We start from the raw sequence: 23825 nt of genomic DNA, 5'->3' as shown, positions 1-23825 counted from the left end.
GGGACTGTAATGTAGACATCGAGGCCAATACGGGACTGTGATGTAGCCATCGGGGTCAATACGGGACTGTAATATATCCACCGTGGCCAATACTGGATTGTAATGTAGACATCGAGGCCAATACGAGACTGTAGTGTAGCCATCGAAGCCAATACGGGACTGTAATGTAGCCATCGGGGTCAATACGGGACTGTAATATATCCACCGTGGCCAATACTGGATTGTAATGTAGACATCGAGGCCAATACGGGACTGTGATGTAGACATCGAGGCCAATACGGGACTGTGATGTAAACATCGAGGCCAATACGGGACTGTGATGTAGCCATCGGGGTCAATACGGGACTGTAATATATCCACCGTGGCCAATACTGGATTGTAATGTAGACATCGAGGCCAATACGGGACTGTGATGTAGACATCGAGGCCAATACGGGACTGTGATGTAGACATCGAGGCCAATGCGGGACTGTAATGTAGACAGCGAGGCCAATACTTGACTGTAATGTAGACATCGAGGCCAATACGGGACTGTGATGTAGACATCGAGACCAATACGGGACTGTAATGTAGACATCGAGGCCAATACCGGACTGTAATGTAGACATCGAGGCCAATACGGGACTGTAATGTAGACATCGAGGCCAATACGGGACTGTGATGTAGACATCCAATACGGGACTGTGATGTAGACATCGAGGCCAATGCGGGACTGTAATGTAGACATCGAGGCCAATACGGGACTGTAATGTAGACATCGAGGCCAATACGGGACTGTGATGTAGACATCGAGGCCAATACGGGACTGTAATGTAGACTTCGAGGTCAATACCGGACTGTAATGTAGACATCGAGGCCAATACGGGACTGTAATGTAGACATCGAGGCCAATACGGGACTGTGATGTAGACATCGAGGCCAATACGGGACTGTGATGTAGACATCGCGGCCAATGCGGGACTGTAATGTAGACATCGAGGCCAATACGGGACTGTAATGTAGACATCGAGGCCAATACGGGACTGTGATGTAGACATCGCGGCCAATACGGGACTGTAATATAGGCATCGAGGCCAATACGGGACGGTGTTGTTGATATGGAGGCCAATACGAGACGGTAATGTAGACATGAATCAATAAGATACCTTAATGAAGGCATCGAGGTCAATAACAGACGATAATGAAGACATCGAGGTCAGTAAGAGATAGTAGTTTAGGCATCGAAACAAGTACGAGACTGTACTTTAGACACCGAGGCAAGGTGAAGAACTCCGCAGTTACTTGCAACCCAGATCGAGACCGAGACAGACATTTGTAACTGGATACGTAGTCGAGAATGGTATTCGATTCCTCATTCACTAAACGAGAATAGCACGTGCCAGATCAGTTCGTTCATGCGTCCGACACCTTCGAGCTGTGAGCACTCGGAAAAGAACATCGTGAGAACCTGCCTCCGCCTCGCGAAAACTTAAATAATCAACACGCGGATCCCAAAAATACTTGCGAGCAGTGGAAGTAAGACAATTTAACGCGCAAGGAACGAGCGGGCATGAAGCAACTAGAGAGGGAAACGAGGACTTATGGAGCGAGTGGAAGACTGTCGACTCCAAATGAATACGGAACCCTCCATCCACGGTTCGTGCTTTCTTAATGAGGGCGGCCATTAAACATTCATCCGTTCGCAAGTTCAATTTGCGCGCCGGCTGCAAATTTCAATTTTCAACAGACGGTATATTCTTCCTCCTATGGACCTCGCCCCCTTTCCCCCCACGCGGTAAGCGCCCCCCTTTCCCTTCCGACGGTAAATGGAACACAACTGCTCTTGAGTTCCAGCGAACAACAGGGTTTCATTAGTACTTTACACCCCAGTGAGAAAAGGACCTTTGCTCCAGAGTTGCCAACCTTAATGTAATATTCCTAAGCCCAGTGTAATTGTATGGCTGCAGTCGTGGACTTCATAAAACGTCCTTCGTTTCTCACCAGTCGCGGGAAAATCATAGGGTATAGTACACACGTACAAAGACCATCCCTCCATCAAACAGGACAGGGAGTGGGGGATTTTCACTCTTCGTGTCCCCATCTCTCCATCAAGGATTGACATTCGTTTGACAATATCCAAAGTGGACCAGCCTAGAAGAGAGAGATGTTTGACAAGGTCTAACTTGTCGTTTGTGACATCCGTTGTGGTTACGGCAGGATGAGGGATGTGCTTCACTGATTTGGTTATTTTACGTCGCTTTTCTGCCACTTTTAGCTAATCGCGAAGATGAGAATGAGTGATGAAATAGATGAAGGGACACTCACAAAGAACACCAATGCCCAGGCCGGAATTCCAACCGCTGTGCTAACCACTCTTGTCATTGGCGCTGGCTAAAGCGGTGGGGTAAGGTCATATAAGCTTTGCAAGAAGATTAAGGGTACTTTCAAATTTTGATCCTCTCAGTGAAGACACTTTTGAAGGGCATCATTTCCTTTTTAGAACCACGCCATTATTCGAAATTCTTAGAAGTGTTCAGAACACTTGTAGAAACTGACTGCCAGCATTTTTCAAGCCGGAACTCCTTTGTCACATCTTAAGGTTGCATTACAACTTCCTTGACGGAACCTATCTCGCTACGAAGCCAAGTTTTCTACACTAAAATCCTGGGTAACCCTTTCTCTCTTCATTGTGTTTGTGTCTCGCCTTCGCGATAGCACATTGGCTACCGCTTGAAATCAAAGGTTCCTGGTTTGGTGTCCGGTAACAGCACGTTGGTCTGTGTTGGGATTCTACCGGGTGGCCAGAATTAAAGTTACCCAACTCAGAGCCCTCTGTAGCCTGTTTGAGGCATCGTAGAACTCTGAAATTTGATGAATCCACTATGCAGACAATGGGGAAGGGGATGGCGATAAAGGATAGTTCAATTTCCGCCACCAGGTTGAAATGTGGCGCTGTAATAATGCGTCGTCATGGGCCCCTTTAGACGATAACGTCGCAGTGCAGGTGCACTATTACTACCGTTCTGATAAAACAACTTCACCAGCAATGCACGTTCTTTCTTATTTAATGCCATGGTGATCACTTCCGAACTTTTGTTCAGCACTCACGTTAAGTGATTTAGCTGAGTTATTAATTAGAAAGACATTTGTTAGTGGCTGGAAGTTGCGAGAAAATAATCTCTCGTTTATTGCAAGATTGCAAGGTAAAGGCAAATCCATAACCAATTGGAGCAGTTTACGTCATTATTACAACCCATCATGGAAGTACAGCGCCACATTTCAACCTGGTGGCTTAAAATTGAACTATTTTTTATCGCTATCCTCTTCGCCATGGTCTGCATAGTGGATTCACCAAATTTCAGAGTTTTACGATGCCTCAAACAGGCTACAGAGGGTTCTGAGTTGGGTAACTTTAATTCTGGCCACCCGGTACTTTAAATATAGGGCCAGTCCTGATTAGTATGAGCATAAAATGGACTTTCATCGTTACGATTAAACCATTGAGGGTAGAAAAACATCCTAAAAGAAAGAACTCAGGATACAAATCTGCGCTCCTTCCCGGGAGTCTGTGGAGCAAGCGAACGAAAACCAGTCCTCTGCGCAAGTAGGACTCGAGAGGGGTCATCCAATGAATCGTAACCAGCCGTTTGCAGCAGCGCGCACTGCTTTGCTCTGCCCGCTTCCGCTTTCTCCACCGTTATGCGCGACCTTGCTCGACAGATTCCCGAGACAGGGTGTAGAATTTGTTGCTTCGTGGTTAACCGCTACCCCACGAAGGTCATTTGGTTTTGCTTCTGCTGCTGTTATTCTTATTACAATGAAATGGAAATAGTATTTTTTCTTATCGTGAGGATGGCAACGCTGCACAGCTCTCCAAGGTTTTCATATTCATTACGCATGTGGACTATTCCGAAACGTAAGACGCGAGGGTGGGGTGTAACTGGACCAGCCCTGTGGACAGATGTCCCGAATCGGAAGGAACCTTGGGGCGGGGCTACTATGTATTTACGACCTAATCAGAGGAACTGGATTTACGATATTCCACCCCTTAAAGTTTCCCCTTACGCTAAGAGCAGGAGGGACCCCACAGGGGCAGAATTTTCAAACAGTTTTTTCCTCTCATTTTTTTATCCCTGGGAAGGGATAATTAAATCCTCCCTCGCTTCTCTGATGGTGGGCATTTTGCAAGACGATTTGTGGCTCGGTTTCGAATTTCCTCATCTCTCCGCACGTAGCTAATGGCCCTGGATGGCTTCTGCGTAGTCTGGCATCGAGGTTGTGTTATTTGACCTTGAAATTTCTGTTTTTTAGATACATCTACATGTCCATAATTAGTCATGATGGGATGGAATTGTTCATCATCCAAAGCCTTCATTTTGTTGATTCTTCCTGAGAGAAAATGGCCGGCTTTCTTTATTTTGGCGCCAATTTGTTGGACAATTTTTGTGTCGAGCCCACCGACAATGGTAGGTTTAAATTAGGAATAACTATATCAAAATATTCTAAGTTTTATATTTGTGAAGGTTAGTTATTACTAGACTTTAGATTTTACGTTTTTAACCTTTTCTTTCTTTAAAGTTATGTAAGAAATCGTAAGTTATGTCAGCGCTTCCTTAAAAAACGCAACAACTGATGAAGTTTTATAGTATAAAACAATCTATTTTGCTTGTTAGAACCTATTTTAGGTTCATGCGCCTAAATCATACCTTTTTTTTAGGTTTTTAAATATTTCTAAAGGTTTTACAGGATTTTTATGTCACAGAGGCATTTGCTTTGTTTTGTCACGAACAAATTCAATGACGAACGTGTTTGAAACGTACTCTCTGTCGATTTCCCTTCCTCCAAGTCCATGGTGATTTTTCAAAGCTCTAAACAAATCAAAATTTCTGGTGTCACTGTTACCTGTACAATTCAAAGTGGTCTGATCTGCGTGGTCTTGCTAACTTTCGCGTCACTTCGGTGCTTTGTGGCATTCACGCTTTGCAAACTAACATTTCAGTATTGAAGTTTGCACCACTGTCTATGTTATTGTTGAAAGATTATTTCAGCGTATAAGGCGATCCTCACAGACAAAATTGCGGAGTTTGACTGTCGATAACATGAAAAAAGATTGTTGCCTAACTATATGGCGAAGAGTGGATTCTAGTAGCAATTTCCAATGGCAAGTTCTGCCATCGCCATAGGGTTAGGCAACACACATAACGTTATGGAAGATAGTGCGTATTTCTGGATATAGGTGTCCATTTTCATTGCCGGTGGCTATACTTAATCAGCATTTTTCAGGAATTTTGAACTATTTTAAATTTTTTTTCGACCTACTTCGAGATTTTTCGAGCCTTACTTAAGATTTTTAGGACTTATTTTAGGATATTTAGAGCCTATTTTAGGAACCTCAAAGCACACTTATTAGAATCTAAAAATCCGAGATCTAGTTATTAGAATGAACGTGAGAACCGTATGCACAGCAATGGACTTAAACAGCAATTTGATGTAAGCAGTCGTTTTCTCCACTTTTCCACAGTCGACAGCAACAATGTTACGTTAAAATCACGTCTCGCCAGTCTCACAATCATTCTGATAGAAAAAAATTGCCCACGCTGCCATTGTAACTTGGGGCTGCATGTATAGAGCCATCTTGGCTAATGGCGTAAGCTCGGGTGCGTGACTCTTATCTGAAACGAAAAAAAGTTTCAATTTTAATATACCACTCCACCATTTTCCTCTACATTGTACAGTAACTGAATAACACACTACATTTACTTCAAACGTGTAGTCATATATCTGTACATATACCCTGTACATATACATTGCATATGCATGCACAAGTTCAAATATTGTACTACCAGGTGTGCCGGTTACTAATTCTTAATTTCGTCGCTGAATGGCGCTGGAAGCAAGGGATGGTGCACAGTCTCAACTGTTACGTCAGTGTGTTGCCAGGACAGAACCTGTCAAAACGCCGTGGATGTGCAACCGAGTGCGAGTGATCGTGATATTGGGTTTGGGTGGTAAACATGTCGACCTTCAAACCAAATAAGGAGCATGAACGGCACGTCTTGCTTTTCTTGTTCAATCAAAAGAAAAATGCGAGTGAAATCCATCGTATCCTTGTGGAAACATACGGTGACAATGTCCTAACGCAAGACGCGTGTGTGCGTTGGTTTCGGCGATTCAAAAGTGGTGATTTCGACTTGAAAGACAAAGATCCTCCAGGCCAGTCGAAAAAATTCCAAGACGCCGAATTGCAAGCACTGTTGGACGAAGACGATACGCAAACGCAACAACAACTGGCAGAGAAGTTAAATGTTCGTCGCCAAACCATATCTGATCGTCTTCATGCCATGCCATGGGAAAGATCCAGATTGGGCGACAAGACACGGAAAAGTGTCGTTGCAGCACGACAACGCCTCATCACACACAGCGAAAGGCGTCAGAGACACCATTTCTGCACTTGGCTGGGAATTCTTGCCCCACCCGCCATACGCACCAGACTTAGCCCCTTCGGACTACCACTTGTTTTCATCAATGTCTCGCTCACTTTCCCAGCAACACTTCAACAAATACGAAGATGTCGGACAATGGCTTGCTGACTGGATCCCCTCAAAATGTGAACGATTTTTCTGGTAGGGCATCCGCAATTTGACGGACAGTTGGGCACAATGTATAGTTAGCGATGACGCATACTTTGAATAAAGTATTTGTTACCTTTCTCCTCAGATACACTTGCTTTCTTTCGGATCAATTAAAAATTATGAACCGGCACACCTGGTAGTATACAACGTATTGCTCTAAACTCCATCATGAATTGAGTTTCTCCAAACCTTTTCATGTATATTATGGACGGTCTCCCTTTCTCCTTCAATCTCAATGGTTGTTTTATAGGGCATCTTCTTTTAGGTAGCAAACCGTGCAATAATTTCGTTTGATCACGAAAATTTCTATCGTTTTACTAACCTTTTACCTCAAAAACCCCCATCGAATAAAACTTGTGTTCAGCTTTCTCCACAACACGACACACCAATTCCCCATAACTGGCAAATAAGTTTGCAATCTCCACGGGGGAGAGAGAACCGTAACGTTAGCAAAAAACGGTTAAAATTTTAAGCAATGCCCACTTACGCTCGAACAATCCCCTTTCGGTGTCCAATCTTCTCCGGTCGTTCCATGCAAATGGGAAAAGCAAGACCCAAGAGGTTAAGCACACGGCCCCCATTACATCTCCGTCGGAACGACATCTCAACAACTCATCGACTCCAGTACTCCAGGATTTACGTCGTTCTGGACCTCCAGGGACTGGGTTAAGCTACCCGTTATGAGAGGCGCACGGCCACTAAAACGACAGCGGGATGGCTCAATTCGCTCGACGAGAGAGGAGCCCCCTATAGGGAAATGATGGCCAACCTGCAATTTTTCCACACAACCTCTCTTTCAGTCTGAAGAGTTCAGCGTGTACACTCGTGTTTTTAAAAAATGGGACATTTTAACCTTGTCCTGATATGGATAGGCTGTAGGCAAAGGTACTGAAGATCCTTTCGTTGATAAATAGGCAGAAAAACATGCACGTTTATTAAGGGTACACCAGCTGGTATAGTCTGCAACAAAACAGGGTGGTTCATACGTGCGTTACCATTTTTACATGACCTGCAATTTTTGTATTCAGAAGACCCATTCCCTGTTTCCAGAGCCTGGATGAACCTGGGATGGTAAACTTAGGTTTCTCGTACATGGTTAACTAACTCTCTAGCCTTCTTAAATCCGAAGGTTTATGGCTACAGCAACACAAGCCTTCCATCTGTCTATTCTGGGCAAGATAAATCCAATCTATTCCATCCCTGCCGATTTCCTTTACGTCCATATCAACGTTATCTCTCCATCTTCGCCTTACCATCAGGTTTCCCAACAAGAATCCTGTAAAATCTTAATTTGTCTCCTATTCGTGCCACACGGCCTGCCCACCTATGTCTTCTTGATTTAATTATTCTAATAATATCTGAACATGAATACAAATTATGTAACCTTCTCCACTCACCTGTCTCCTCATCCCTTTTAGGTCCAAATATTTTTCTAAGGATTTTATTTTTAAATACTCTTAATATGTTCCTCTTTCAGTGTAAGGGACCAAGTTTAGCATCCATATTATACTACAGGCAAAATTACCGTTTTGTATATTTTAACTTTTAGTTTCTTAGATATTATACGAGGAGAAGAACGTTTATGAAGAGAAAAGTAACACGCATTTCCTGAATTAAGCCTGCTTTTTATTTTCTCTTTAATATCATTTTCATTTGTTAGTATTACTCCTAAGTGCTTGAATTTGGGTACTAATTCAAACTACTTGTTATGAATAATTAATACGAAATTTATAATGCGTGTTCGAAATATTAAGATGCGACCTAAACATATAACTTTTCATTGGAGTACAGCACGAACAAAAGTCAATCGAAGTTGAATGGAAATATGGTAGCAATGTGTGGTGTGAGGCCTTCTGCATAGCGCTCTTGCATTTTGGTGCCAGTTGCCCCGGGTTCGATTGCCGATGGGAATCCTAAAAAAATCAGCGTTGTCTCACGGATCGTGAGGATAATTTTGGAGATCCTTGAAAAGAAGCAGTAGCCAGACTCGAAAGGCAGAAGATAGAGGCTATAGGATTCAGTGCGCTGACTGCGCGTTACCCGATGAAAATTCCGCTTAGTAGGCCACGATGTTCCACTTTTATTGCTGCTGGTTGTACATTTTGGTGAGACGTAATATAGGTGTCCGACTTTTATTGCTGGTGACTGTATATTTTGGTGAGGCGTGATATAGGTGTCCCACTTTTATTGCTGATGACTACATTTTGGTGAGAGTGATATAGATGTCCCACTTTTATTGCTGGTGACTGTACATTTTGGTGAGAGTGATATAGATGTCCCACTTTTATTGCTGGTGACTGTACATTTTGGTGAGGCGTGATATAGGTGTCCCACTTTTATTGCTGGTGACTGTACATTTTGGTGAGAGTGATATAGATGTCCCACTTTTATTGCTGGTTACTGTACATTTTGATATGCAAAGGAGATGAAAAGAACCTAATGTTTGCGTTCCACTAGCGTATGGAAGATCACTTCTAGGGAAGATGACGAAACTAAAAAACGTGGAACACCAGTGCTTTTTCAAAATTAAAATAATTACATAAAATCCGATTTTAAAAAAATACAGCCTCGCATTAACCTGATAGCGATTGAGGTTATGTACCCTTACATGTAGTAAAGATACGAATCTTTATCACGTTATGCATATATGCGGTTGATGCATGGAAGAGATTATTTCAGAGTACGCATGCATATTGCGGCTTGTTATGGAAATCAGTCCTTCCCTCTTGTTTTAATGAGCGTATCGACAAACACTGCTGCGTTTGCTGTTTTTATTGTGGATTGCTTTTTTGCAGGGATACATAGAGGTAAAAAAAAAAGGATTCATTAGTACAGAACAGATGTATTTTGGAAAAGTCAGCGCTATCTCTGAGGTTTCTTGACCCCTGTTTTTTTACCACCGAAGTAGGATTGTAACATTGCACGTCGTTTTTATATGGCTCCAATCTGAATTTTTATTACCCCATGCAACTCTTTTTTTTACATTTCGTCCAGATACAATTAGAATAATTAAATCAGGAAGACTTTGGCCATGTGGCGCCAATGGGAAACCTCATGGTAAGAGACCAGTAGGCCAAGACGAAGATGGAGGGATAACGTTGAGATGGATTTAAGAGAAATTAGTAAGGATGGAAAATAATGGATTGATCTTGCCCAGGATAGGGACAGATGGAAAGCTTGTGTAGCTGCAGCCATAAACGTTCGGGTTTAAGAAGGCTAGGATTAGTTAGTGTACTTAAATGCATATTTACTCGTACTTTGTTAACTTTTACACACCTCGTTGAAGAAAAAGCGTTAATAGTTTGTTGGAGATTTCACTCATAAAGTTTATGTTGCATGACCTCCCACATCGAACTAATTTTTGGAATTTTGAAAATTGTGAAACTATTGATACTTTGGATTAACCTAACGTAGGGTTTGCTTTGCCTATTCTGTTCGAATATTAAGTGATTTCTTTCTGTTATTAGCAATAACAATTAACAAACTTTGTGCTTTTTTGTAACTTTAAATTAACAGTACCAATTTCTAAGGATTTGACGGACCTGTTCGACGCCTTCTCTCGACGCTCATGATCATGAGTGTTTCTTTAATTTAATTACCATCCATCCTATTCGTCGCGATTACCTAAAATCCGAAGAAAAGCAACGCAAAATACAAATACAAATTACATTTTGATTTCTCTGTTTATGGAGTGCTCAAGTATCATATTACAACTCAGCATAATACCCAACACCGTAATTGTAATACAATACAGGTTTGCTACTCAACGGGAATTATGCGTGATTGGCTCCGGGAATTCTGCTTGAATTTTTCTCCGTAGACGTGAAAAATTGCAACTTTTATTATTGAATTTATACATATTTATTAATGCCCTGAGGCAAGTTTTTCACATCGAGGATGGAAAAGAAGAGAAAGCTGCGTGGAAAATAAAACAGAATTCTCTCAATCCCTTTGCTTTGTTAGTGTCCTTTGCAGAGCAAACTATCTGACATACGGAAAATTATTGTCAAATAAGATATATTGATGTTGATTTCATTAGAAGTTCATTAGGTACATTTCGTAGATTACGATATTCCGTAACAATTGTGACTTGTTTTTGTAGATGTATTTCTAGTATGAGTATGCCACAAGAGCATTTATTCTAGGTCAGCTAGGCTATCTGCGAAGCCTGGAGTGTAAAATACAGAAGAAATTTACTCATTTTAATAAGAAAATAATGGCGATTCTCAAGTAGGCTACATGAATTCTTAGGAGTTGACAACTTGAATTCTTAGCAGTTGACAATCTAAATTCTTAGCAGTTGGCAATCTGAATTCTTAGCAGTTGGCAATCTGAATTCTTAGCAGTTGGCAATCTGAATTCTTAGCAGTTGGTAATCTGAATTCTTAGCAGTTGGCAATCTGAATTCTTAGCAGTTGGCAATCTGAATTCTTGCAGTTGGCAATCTGAATTCTTGCAGTTGGCAATCTGAATTCTTGCAGTTGGCAATCTGAATTCTTAGGAGTTGGCAATCTGAATTCTTGCAGTTGGCAATCTGAATTCTTAGGAGTTGGCAATCTGAATTCTTGCAGTTGGCAATCTGAATTCTTGCAGTTGGCAATCTGAATTCTTAGGAGTTGGCAATCTGAATTCTTAGCAGTTGGCAATCTGAATTCTTAGCAGTTGGCAATCTGAATTCTTAGCAGTTGGCAATCTGAATTCTTAGGAGTTGGCAACTTGAATTCTTAGGAGTTGGTAACTTGAATTCTTAGGAGTTGGCAACTTGAATTCTTAGCAGTTGGCAATCTGAATTCTTGCCGTTGGCAATCTGAATTCTTAGGAGTTGGCAATCTGAATTCTTAGGAGTTGGCAATCTGAATTCTTGCAGTTGGCAATCTTAATTCTTAGGAGTTGACAACTTGAATTCTTAGGAGTTGACAACTTGAATTCTTAGGAGTTGACAACTTGAATTCTTAGGAGTTGACAACTTGAATTCTTAGGAGTTGGCAACTTGAATTCTTAGGAGTTGGCAACTTGAATTCTTAATAGTTGGCAACTTGAATTCTTAGGAGTTGGCAACTTGAATTCTTAGGAGTTGGCAACTTGAATTCTTAGCAGTTGGCAACTTGAATTCTTAGCAGTTGGCAATCTGCATTCTTAGGAGTTGGCAATCTGAATTCTTAGCAGTTGGTAATCTGAATTCTTGCAGTTGGCAATCTGAATTCTTAGGAGTTGACAACTTGAATTCTTAGGAGTTGGCAATCTGAATTCTTGCAGTTGGCAATCTGAATTCTTGCCGTTGGCAATCTGAATTCTTAGGGGTTGGCAATCTGAATTCTTGCAGTTGGCAATCTGAATTCTTAGGAGTTGACAACTTGAATTCTTAGGAGTTGACAACTTGAATTCTTAGGAGTTGACAACTTGAATTCTTAGGAGTTGACAACTTGAATTCTTAGGAGTTGGCAACTTGAATTCTTAATAGTTGGCAACTTGAATTCTTAGGAGTTGGCAACTTGAATTCTTAGGAGTTGGCAACTTGAATTCTTAGGAGTTGGCAACTTGAATTCTTAGGAGTTGGCAACTTGAATTCTTAGGAGTTGGCAACTTGAATTCTTAGGAGTTGGCAACTTGAATTCTTATGAGTTGGCAATCTGAATTCTTGCAGTTGGCAATCTGAATTCTTGCAGTTGGCAATGTGAATTCTTAGGAGTTGGCAATCTGAATTCTTAGGAGTTGGCAATCTGAATTCTTAGGAGTTGGCAATCTGAATTCTTAGGAGTTGGCAACTTGAATTCTTAGCAGTTGGCAAGTTGAATTCTTAGGTGTTGGCAACTTGAATTCTTAGGTGTTGGCAACTTGAATTCTTAGGAGTTGGCAACTTGAATTCTTAGGAGTTGGCAACTTGAATTCTTTGGAGTTGGCAACCTGAATTCTTAGGAGTTGGCAACCTGAATTCTTAGGAGTTGGCAACCTGAATTCTTAGGAGTTGGCAACCTGAATTCTTAGGAGTTGGCAACCTGAATTCTTAGGAGTTGGCAACCTGAATTCGTAGCAGTTGGCAACCTGAATTCGTAGCAGTTGGCAACCTGAATTCTTAGCAGTTGGCAACCTGAATTCCCAGGACTTGGCAAAATGAATTCTTAGGACTTGGCAAAATGAATTCTTAGGACTTGGCAACCTGAATTGGTAGGAATTGCCAACCTGAATTCTTAGGAGTGTGCAGCCTGGATGCCGTTGAGGTGACAAGAATTAGCAAAATGGATGTGTATAACCACTTATAACGGAGGATTTCGTGAGCCTAGTCTTCTCTCTTCCTCACAGCCTAGAACCACGTGTCATAGTGAGCCAGTCCAGGTCTTGGACTCAGCATACGGCACTGGTATGCGATATGGCAAATATAAATACCGCACCTTAAATTAAATGTATATACAGTTCAATTAAATTGAATTAGAATTTTTGGATACATTCGAATCGCACAGACCATTTTTATTGTTAATATATTTGTGTGTGCTGGTAATACGCAAGGTTAAAATGGAGAAAACATCTGCTTGCACCCTTGAATTTTTTAAAACCGGGAATTGTACTTGAATTTTATCATGGTCCTAGAGTGACCACCTTGCAATACCATTTCGAATGTAATAGCGTTGTGTATGCTTCCAAGTACGTAGATTATAGGCGTATATCTCGAACGAGTTACGCAGTTGGACTATTTCCGGTTGAAAACACAGGTGCTACCGTTCTCAAATTATTATTCTTCGTCTGTGTTATCGACACTTTCTTTACTTTCTCCTCTTTCTTCTGAGGGAACGTTCTTATTCAATTTTCTTTACTTACCTACATTGCATCCAATTCTTCATTTTGACAGATTTATTCCCTCGGGAACCCCCCACTGCTTCTCTTCTCTCCCCCATTTCCCGCCCGTAAAGTGAATGTTTCCATTGAAGGAGAAATGGAATTCCCACAATGCATCAGAACGTAAGCTCCCGAGTTCTATTGTCCCAACTGACCAGTGAGATTTTTTTCCTTGGATGGGTTGCATCGGCAGTGAATAGACTCGCATGCGCTTTGCGGGTAAAAGAAAAAAATCCAGCTTAGCAGCGGGTGGGCCACGAAGAATGGCTGAGTCCGACATGATGATGAACGTGTGTTGAAGAAGGAACTCTTGCAGCACGATACCGCCCCTCCTCATTCTTTGCCTCTTTGTTTCGTGACTTCCTCACGTGAAACTCTGCGCGTTCCATTCTTCCAATTCGCTAAAAAGCACTGCAAAAGAACGAGAATGAATTCCGGTTACTGACCTGATGTAACAATCGTCTCTCTGCTTTGTACACCCAACGGCGAAAGAAAGAGTAGGCGAATTGTCCACCACAATTTCAATTTGGTCTGTATTACACATTGTGATGACAATTAATGACGTCAATAAGCAGAGAACAATTCCTGCTTCGAACCAACATAGTTTCATTCCTTAAAACAACACAGGATGTAGAATAAAAAAGTAATTAAAATAGCGGTGGACAATTTGCCATCCATTATCTTTGCAAATGGGGATGGTACAGTCATCGGCAATAAAAATGGGACACCTAGATCCTGAAATGATCGCTTCTTTGCAAGATGTGTTGCCTAAATATACACCCGTGGTAGAAATCGACGTTGAAAATGTGCTAATAAAATCCACTAATCGCCTTGGAGTTAGGCAACACACACAACGCTTTGCAGGTGTGCGAGTATTTCAGGATCTAGTTGTCCCATTTTTATTGCCGGTGACTGTACACAGAAGAGACGAGAAAGTCTGTCTCGTTATCGGCCTCGTCTTTTTAATAAGTTGAATATGCCTGTGTATTGTGTTCCATCAGTAGTACGTACGTAATATCCTACCCTTTCGGATCGAAAGACTGGAAAAGTTAGCGTCGAAGTGGTGCTTCATTGATGATGATCATATTATAAACAATATTACAATGCTTTTTAATAGTGTATGGTTGGAAGAATATTCTATTGCTGTAGATTGTTGTCTTGCTTGTTACAGTTAATGGCGATTGTAGTGTTGGTTGTGGGTAACTTCTATTGAAATTCTGTTTATGGGTAACGTCGATTGAAGCATTGCTTGAGGTAACGTCGATTGAAGTGTTGGTTGTGGGTAAACGACGATTGAAATTCTGTTTATGGGTAACGTCGAGTGAGTCATTGCTTGAGGTAACGTCGATTGAAGTGTTGGTTGTGGGTAAACGACGATTGAAATTCTGTTTATGGGTAACGTCGAGTGAGTCTGCTTGAGGTAACGTCGATTGAAGTGTTGGTTGTGGGTAAACGACGATTGAAATTCTGTTTATGGGTAACGTCGAGTGAGTCATTGCTTGAGGTAACGTCGATTGAAGTGTTGGTTGTGGGTAAACGACGATTGAAATTCTGTTTATGGGTAACGTCGAGTGAGTCATTGCTTGAGGTAACGTCGATTGAAGTGTTGGTTGTGGGTAAACTACGATTGAAATTCTGTTTATGGGTAACGTCGAGTGAGTCATTGCTTGAGGTAACGTCGATTGAAGTGTTGGTTGTGGGTAAACGACGATTGAAATTCTGTTTATGGGTAACGTCGAGTGAGTCATTGCTTGAGGTAACGTCGATTGAAGTGTTGGTTGTGGGTAAATGACGATTGAAATTCTGTTTATGGGTAACGTCGAGTGAGTCATTGCTTGAGGTAACGTCGATTGAAGTGTTGGTTGTGGGTAAACGACGATTGAAATTCTGTTTATGGGTAACGTCGAGTGAGTCATTGCTTGAGGTAACATCGATTGAAGTGTTGGTTGTGGGAAAACGACGATTGAAATTTTGTTTATGGGTAACGTCGAGTGAGTCATTGCTTGAGGTAACGTCGATTGAAGTGTTGGTTGTGGGTAAACGACGATTGAAATTCTGTTTATGGGTAACGTCGAGTGAGTCATTGCTTGAGGTAACGTCGATTGAAGTGTTGGTTGTGGGTAAACGACGATTGAAATTCTGTTTATGGGTAACGTCGAGTGAGTCATTGCTTGAGGTAACGTCGATTGAAGTGTTGGTTGTGGGTAAACGTCGATTGAAATTCTGTTTATGGGTAACGTCGAGTGAGTCATTGCTTGAGGTAACGTCGATTGAAGTGTTGGTTGTGGGTAAACGACGATTGAAATTCTGTTTATGGGTAACGTCGAGTGAGTCATTGCTTGAGGTAACGTCGATTGAAGTGTTGGTTGTGGGTAAACGACGATTGAAATTCTGTTTATGGGTAACGTCGAGTGAGTCATTGCTTGAGGTAACGTCGATTGAAGTGTTGGTTGTGGGTGAACGACGATTGAAATTCTGTTTATGGGTAACGTCGAGTGAGTCATTGCTTGAGGTAACGTCGATTGAAGTGTTGGTTTTGGGTAAACGACGATTGAAATTCTGTTTATGGGTAACGTCGAGTGAGTCATTGCTTGAGGTAACGTCGATTGAAGTGTTGGTTGTGGGTAAACGACGATTGAAATTCTGTTTATGGGTAACGTCGAGTGAGTCATTGCTTGAGGTAACGTCGATTGAAGTGTTGGTTGTGGGTAAACGACGATTGAAATTCTGTTTATGGGTAACGTCGAGTGAGTCTTTGCTTGAGGTAACGTCGATTGAAGTGTTGGTTGTGGGTAAACGACGATTGAAATTCTGTTTATGGGTAACGTCGAGTGAGTCATTGCTTGAGGTAACGTCGATTGAAGTGTTGGTTGTGGGTAAACGACGATTGAAATTCTGTTTATGGGTAACGTCGAGTGAGTCATTGCTTGAGGTAACGTCGATTGAAGTGTTGGTTGTGGGTAAACGACGATTGAAATTCTGTTTATGGGTAACGTCGAGTGAGTCATTGCTTGAGGTAACGTCGATTAAAGTGTTGGTTGTGGGTAAACGTCGATTGAAATTCTGTTTATAGGTAACGTCGAGTGAGTCATTGCTTGAGGTAACGTCGATTGAAGTGTTGGTTGTGGGTAAACGACGATTGAAATTCTGTTTATGGGTAACGTCGATTGAAGTATTGGTTTTGGGTAAACGTCGAAAGTCATTTCACCTTGATAATTATTTAAGTTTTGAAAATATAGTTTCAAATTCTTGTGCAGGGCATTGAGTGCAATTGAATGTGGAGTGCCCTAACTGTCTGGAAACAGCACATTGGGATTTTCTTGGACCATTTAAATGCTGTTTGTGGGTAACGTGTATTGAAGTATTGCTTGCGGTGACGTCGACTGAAACGTTGGTTGTGAGTAAAGTCGATTGAAGCGTTGGTTGTGAGTAAAGTCGATTGAAGCGTTTGTTGTGGCAGGTTTGGCCAGGTATTTTACTCTGTACATAAATTACGTTAATTTGCTGGTAAATTACTTGGCGTAGAAAACGTCCATCTGCGTAAAAACTAATGTTTCGCTCAGAACATTTGGCTGAATTCAAATATATAACTCAGTGTCATTCTGGTGCTACATTGGAAATGTATAAATAATAATAATAATGGCGAGTAATAATGTTTAAACATACATGCACGCACTCACAGAGAGAAAAGCATGCTCAGTGGAAAGAACCAAGCATAGTTTCTCGTCTCTGTTAGTAAAATTCGGTCTGTCTCTTGCAAGATTCCTATTTACTTATGTACACCTCCCTGTTTATCCTCCCGGTACCTTTCGGTCCACGAGGATACCAAGATGGAAGACCCGCTTTCGCCATTTGCGTTTCCTTTCCCCGGCAGTAAAGTTGAGAAACTTGGTCCCCTGGCGAGCGGACCCATAAACAACCAGGAGAGTACTGCGGGCGTATCTAATCAACAGGAGGTGTTCCTCTTCTTTTTTTTTTCCTTTTATCCCCAGCCGGAACCGGGTGCGAACGGGGCGGCGAGGGGGCGAATTCGGTCCTCCCTCTCCCCCGTTTAGGGTTGACACTTTGTGGCAACATAAAGTAAACCGCCAGGGTAATAAAGCCCCATATTACCTGTTCTCCGCTTTAGATTGGCTGCTCGGGTTGGCTTTTCGAACGGCACTCTCGTGACGTCATTCGGCGGGCTGTCCCCCTTGCCGAATGGGGGTAAAAGGGTTAAGATTTAAAACGTTCCCGTTTGTTGTTTTTTTCCTTCTTCGGCGCTCTCCTGCGTGAATTGAGATATTTATCAAAGTACCTCGTGGAGAGAGCGCCTAGGAAATTATTCAGGATCGAGATTCCAGCGACCGGCCCTCGTCGTGCGAGTTGGAGGAAAGTTGTTGCTTTATCGTGCAAGAATCAAATAGAATCAAATGGATGCGATAAACATTTCAGATTAGCATCTTTGGAAGTAGCGATTTTTTTCCCAAAATGACTCCAGAATAGGTCTATTTTCTAAATTCTGAAAATACAGGCCTGGGGTGTAAGAGGTGGCCCTTGTAGTAAATCCAATGATCAACCTCACTTCCACTATAATCTTCGTAGGACTGCGTGTGTGTTGTCCTGTGGTATGTCCTTGTTTATGCTGAATGCCCCTTTACAGCCTCAGCTTTTACAGTTGTGTTATTAGTACCATTGGCCAACAAAGCCTGTACAATTTGCACTTTGTATGCACGAAACAATAAACGTTTGTGTAAGATATCATGAAGAGAACTTTTTGGCTGATGTTTTACGTTGTTTGAAATTGCTGAGGTTGGTGGTCGGCCCACTTCTCGGTAAGTCAGCAACATATCCTTTGGTCTTGAACTTGTCATACCACGACTTAATGCTCTCGACATCGGGCGGCATCTTTCCATACGTTGTTTGAAAGTTCCTCTGCACTGTTATTGGTGACCGCGTCTCGTGATACCAGAGGACCCACGAGCTTTTTCCTGATTTGTGAACGTTTCCGGTTTCCTGGGCACTGACACTGCCACACTACAGCCACGTTACTGAAACCTGCAACAAAAACGCTTGGTTAATTTTCCAGCATTTTGGCCCCACTTTCACATCTCTGCCCTACATATAGCTGATATGAATAACGTTTGTAATCAGGGAAATACTTTTCGGACACCCCGTATTTTAGATAAGGTATGGGGCTGGACCCCGTATCACGTGACGGGTGCAAAATAGCCCAAGTGCTGACGCACCTAAAATTTTATATTCGAACAAACAAACAAAATACAGGCCTTTTTATATCTATATGTTGTAGTGCAAGGGGATCTGCAAGCGCTGGACCTCCAATGTGTTGTGTATGTAATGGTGATCTAAGTGTTCTCGAATGTGTCGATTTCTCTTTCCTCAGACAGAGAGTTTTAACCTTACCTACGATTGCTCATCTATGCTGGGAGATGATGGCAGTGTTTTTAACAAATACACTCTGTAAAGAAAAAATAGCGACCCTTGCTCGGATATGGTTTTCACAAGATTCATTAACAAACACTCCCAGTTCTTTTCTATTTTCATTTTTTTTTCAATGCAAGAGGCTCCCTCTGGTGCTATTCTGTTGCATGGAGGCCGATGAGTGCTTCGTGCGATGCGAATTTCCCGCCTGCACAATACACCTCAAAAGCAACAGAGCAGCATGTTTGCATTGAAACATAAAAAAAATATATGGAAATAGAAAAGAACTGGGGTGTTGGATAAATGTACGTTTTCGCAAAACCACCTCCCGTTCCTTCTGCGATGATAGGAGGGAGTGAGAGAGGCATCACATGACGAGAGGTTTTCCATCGAACGAACACGACCGACGATGCCTCCTGCCTCTCTCACTCTCTCCTATCCGCTCCCTTGCAACGCTTCAGCACCCTTGCTCGTTCTACAGTTTACTAATGTTTCTTCACAAATACGGCTGGTGGACAAATCGTTCGTTTCTTATCGTCTTAATTCACTTCATAATCTTGTGGAAACCATATCCGAGCAATTGTCGCAATTTTTTCTTACAGAGTGTATTTTTTTTTTTTTAGAAGAGTGGGTCCCTTCCACTGTCATCGAGAAAGTTTTTTAGTGGAGTGTGTTTTAGTTTTTAGTGTTCTTCTTCTTCACCTGGCAGGTACGGGTAAGAAAAATTGATCATTCTATCGGCGATATGGCCTTCCTAACTTTCTTTTCCTTATGACTTGTGATTTAATAATTTTCGAAGCAAACATGTTGATTCGACTTTAATTTCCACCATTGCTTGGATTTTCCATTTATTTCGGATTTCTTCACTTCTGATTTTGCCTCGTAAAGACACTCCATTTAAAGACAGTCAAAATTAATTTGTTAACAATTTATTCGAGTTTTATCATGTTGACAAAGAGTGCAACATTCGCTGCCATATAGAAGAGTCTGTTTTGAAATTATATTATGGTATCAATTTTGAATTTATTTTCTAATTTGTTTTCAAAATTCCATTCAATATATTATATTTCATAATACAATCTGTTATTATTCATGTCCAGATATTATTAGAATGATTAAATCAAGAAGACTTAGGTGGGCAGGCCATGTGGCACGAATGGGAGAGGAAAGAAGAGTTTACAGGATTCTTGTTGGGAAACCTGATGGTAAGAGACCAGTAGGAAGACCAAGACGAAGATGGAGGGATAATGTTGAGATGGACCTAAAGGAAATTGGTAGGGATGGAAGAGAGTATATAGATCTTGCTCAAGATAGGGACAGATGGAAGGTCTGTGTTGCTACAGCCATGCACCTTCGGGTTTAAGAAGAGAGTGAGTGAGTGATAGTGAATATATCTGTTAAGGGAGGATCCCCTACAGAAAAGCATGCAGCTGGTCCATGAGGCACACCACTGGACTTGCTCATGTATTGGCTGGTAACCTGTATTGGGGAAATGTTTTACACATTCGGAAGACTACAGAAATGAGAAAATAGTTTTTAGTTTACGTTTTTAGTGTTCTGTGTTTGTGCTGTGCAGGTACCTTTAAAACCTTGCACGTTTTAACCTTTATCAAGGGACTCTTTGCACCCTTTTAACTTTAGTGCAAAATTGCCATACGTACCGACGCACCAAAAAATATTAACACATTCATTCATTCTTTTGTTGCAGGTACGACTATGAAGTGCTGCTGCAGAACTCTACCTTCTGCCTGGTTCCTAGAGGGCGTCGCCTTGGTTCCTTCCGGTTCCTCGAGGTTCTCCAGGCTGGTTGTATCCCCGTCCTTCTGTCCAACGGCTGGGTCCTGCCCTTCGCTGACGTCATCGACTGGAACAAAGCTGCCATCTGGGGAGACGAGAGGCTACTACTGCAGGTAACGCCACCTTCTTAATTTTTGTTAAGAGTATTTCGTTTGCGATTGAGTAACTTGACAAAGAATAATATCAATTTGTAGCTTCGCTGAAAGTGAGCAACAGTGTTGCAATCTGGCAAATCAGAATTGTGAGAACCGAGACCCGACAAAAGTTTTTAAGATGTTGTTTTATCACTCTTCCTTAAAGATATTCACATTGTTGGGGTTACACGTACGGTACTATTTCTGTAATGTTTTATTGCCAATAGCTTCTTATTACGTGATCCAAATAATGAGTTATTAATTGATAATGAAACGTTTAAATATAAGAGTAAGCAGAAATTACCCAAATTCAAATGCTGTACGGAAAATGTCTCAAAATTCAGGTTTGATTACATTTCACAGCGTGATATACTCGTAACAAAATAACAGTATAATCTGTGAATGGAAAATGTGGAAAATACTATTATAGCATAAGCATCTATGATTGATTCATTGGTTTGGTTTATTTTACTTCCCCTTTCTGCTATTTTTGGCTAATCGCGAAGATGAGGGTGATGTGATGAAATTAATGAAGAGACACTCGCAAAGAAAATCCATGCCCAGACCGGGATTCGAATCCAGGACTCCTGGTGTCTTACCGCTCTGTGTTAACTATTCCACCAAGGAGATCGGCATAAGATATTTGCTCTTGAAAAATATTTATTAATTTCATACTCTCCAAACAAGTATATTCCTGTAAATAACACGTAACGTCTCTCAATATTTTCTAAAAAAAATAAAAAAATATTGAGGGCTGCTACTGCCTCACTCGCCTCTTCCTTTGGTATGCCCTTGGCTACAGGCTATACCCCTCCCCTTTTGACTAACCTTCGCGGGGAAAAAGGTGGATACATGAAAATAACGGAAAATATATTTCTGATTGATAGATCTGGCCTCTCTACGAATTTGTAAACACGCCAACGTTCTCACATTTTGTGTTCCGGCATCTTCTGCAGCTTCTCTCCTGCAAGATTCTCCTTCCATGTGATCATAGGGGTTTCGCTCTACACTTTTCAATTACAACCCGTTTCCCCTGTGGAGATCTTCAATTTTCCGCTTCCATGTTCCTCTGCACGTAATTTTTACCTCGCGTGACGTTCCTCTCCTTTCTGTTCGTGTCCCTAAATAACGATTCGTTTCATATTTTCATCAGCGTTCCCCCAAATCCCTTGGAAGTAGCCGAATTGAATGTAAAACTCTTCCTATCTGTTGCTTTCTTTTAACTGTGGCAAGTACCGTTCCTTTCTCGAGAACTGTTCATTTCCCCCTAACAGTTCGTGAACTGTTCTTTCCACCTAATAGCTCGTGAACTATTCTTTCCACCTAATAGCTCGTGAACTATTCTTTCCACCTAATAGCTCGTGAACTGTTGTTTCCACCTAATAGCTCGTGAACTGTTCTTTCCCCGTAACAGTTCTTTCCCTATAACCTTTTGTTGTAAACCGTTCTTTCCGAAGACCCGTTCGTTATGAACAGTTATCTCCCATTACCCGTTCTTTACAAACCGTTTTCTCCATCAAACCTGTTATTTATGAGCCGCTCTCTCCCAAGACCTGTCCTTTGTGAACCATATTCTCCCAAGCCATATTTTTTATGAACCATTGATTGATTTGCTTATTTAAGTCCACTTTATGCACAGTAAGGCTAATCGGGACTGGACCTACAGTTTAAAGTGGAATCCGAACCACTATGTGCCTCCACCGGGGATCGAACCTGGGACCCCTTGAATGCAAGGCAACGACGCTACCACTGCGCCATCGAAGAGGCCCCCTTTTTTTATATGAATCATTCTTTTCTAATCAATGTTTTTATTAATCATTATCTCCCCTCCCAAGACCCGTTCTTGATAAGCTTATTATTTTTTTAAGTCATCTTTATTCACAGATAGGCTGATCGGGACGGGACCTACAGTTTAAAGTGGGATCCGGACTACTGTAGCCGGGTATCGAACCCAGAACCTCTTGATTAGGGAAGGCATTCTTTGAATGAACTATTCTCTCTCACGACCGGTTCTTTTCTAAGGCTCTTTGATGTTGAACTCTACTTTTCAGACCCTTTCGAGATGAGCCATTCTTTGAAAAGACCCGTTCGCGATACGACATTCCTTCCCAAGAATTGTGCGTGATGATCTGTTCTTCTCCAGGAACCGTTCGCGGTCACCGCTCTGAGACGAATTGTCAATTGACTTGTTCTTTTCTAAGGCTCTTTCATGGTGAGCCATTTTTTCCAAAGACCCGTTCGCGATTGACCATTATTTCCTAAGAATTGTTTGTGATGATCTGTTCTTCTCCAGGAACCGTTCACGGTGATCATTCTTAGCACACAACCGTGAGCGGTCACCCGTTGTAAGACGAATCGATCTGTTCACCAAGAGGCGTGGGCTCGAACCCGAAGCCTCCGATGGCGACATCGCGAATCAAGCGGTTATACCTTATTACGTATCAATCTCTCAATTTCAGTACTTTTTCACGAAATTGAAATTTGCGAAAGTTTTTATCCACAGATCGAGAGGGCAAGTTTTCCTCCACTTAACGGATGACCCGAGCGGATCTTCAAAGTGATTGAAAAGGGTGACGTCAGAAGGGAGAAGGCAACTCCTTCCAAGAATTCGATCACACAGCCTTCCCTTTTTATATATAATTGTTATCGAAATTCGATTGTCGGACGTTCCCTCTCGTCAACAACGCGATAGATTGAAGTTTTATTTATTTCTGCCCCCCCCCCCCCGTATCTCTCGCTCTCGTTCGCCATCGAGAACGGGATCGATAGATCGAAAAAGCATTAAGTGCCATCGGCCGTTAAGATCTCGATGGGCGTTCACGAGAAAGAAAATTATTGTCTTCTGGGAACGGTTCCTCCAACTATTACGTAGGGAACTTCGGACATGAAATCCCCCAACCCATCTCTGTCTTCCTTACGGGTAGGGCTTGGTAGGATATATTCTATCATTTATATCGTCTTTTCCTCTTCCGTTTTACCTTCGAGTTGAAGAAAAAGTTAAAGCCTCCTTATTTTTCTACCTTCGTAGCCT

At 41.8% G+C, this 23825-nt stretch overlaps 1 protein-coding gene across 1 annotated transcript in view; it reads left to right on the top strand.

Annotated features, from left to right (window-relative positions):
• ttv (exostosin glycosyltransferase 1 ttv) overlaps positions 1-23825 on the top strand; it is a 592853-nt gene that overhangs the window by 508620 nt on the left and 60408 nt on the right. The window contains exon 2 of the mRNA XM_083127269.1: positions 20572-20773. Within this exon, the coding sequence (XP_082983395.1) occupies positions 20572-20773 (202 nt within the window). The remainder of the gene's footprint in view (positions 1-20571; positions 20774-23825) is intronic.

Source organism: Lepisma saccharinum, chromosome 8 (assembly GCF_977018435.1).
Source record: "Lepisma saccharinum chromosome 8, izLepSacc3.1, whole genome shotgun sequence".
Taxonomy (NCBI): Eukaryota; Metazoa; Arthropoda; class Insecta; order Zygentoma; family Lepismatidae; genus Lepisma; species Lepisma saccharinum.
This window is presented reverse-complemented; position numbering and strand designations above follow the sequence as displayed.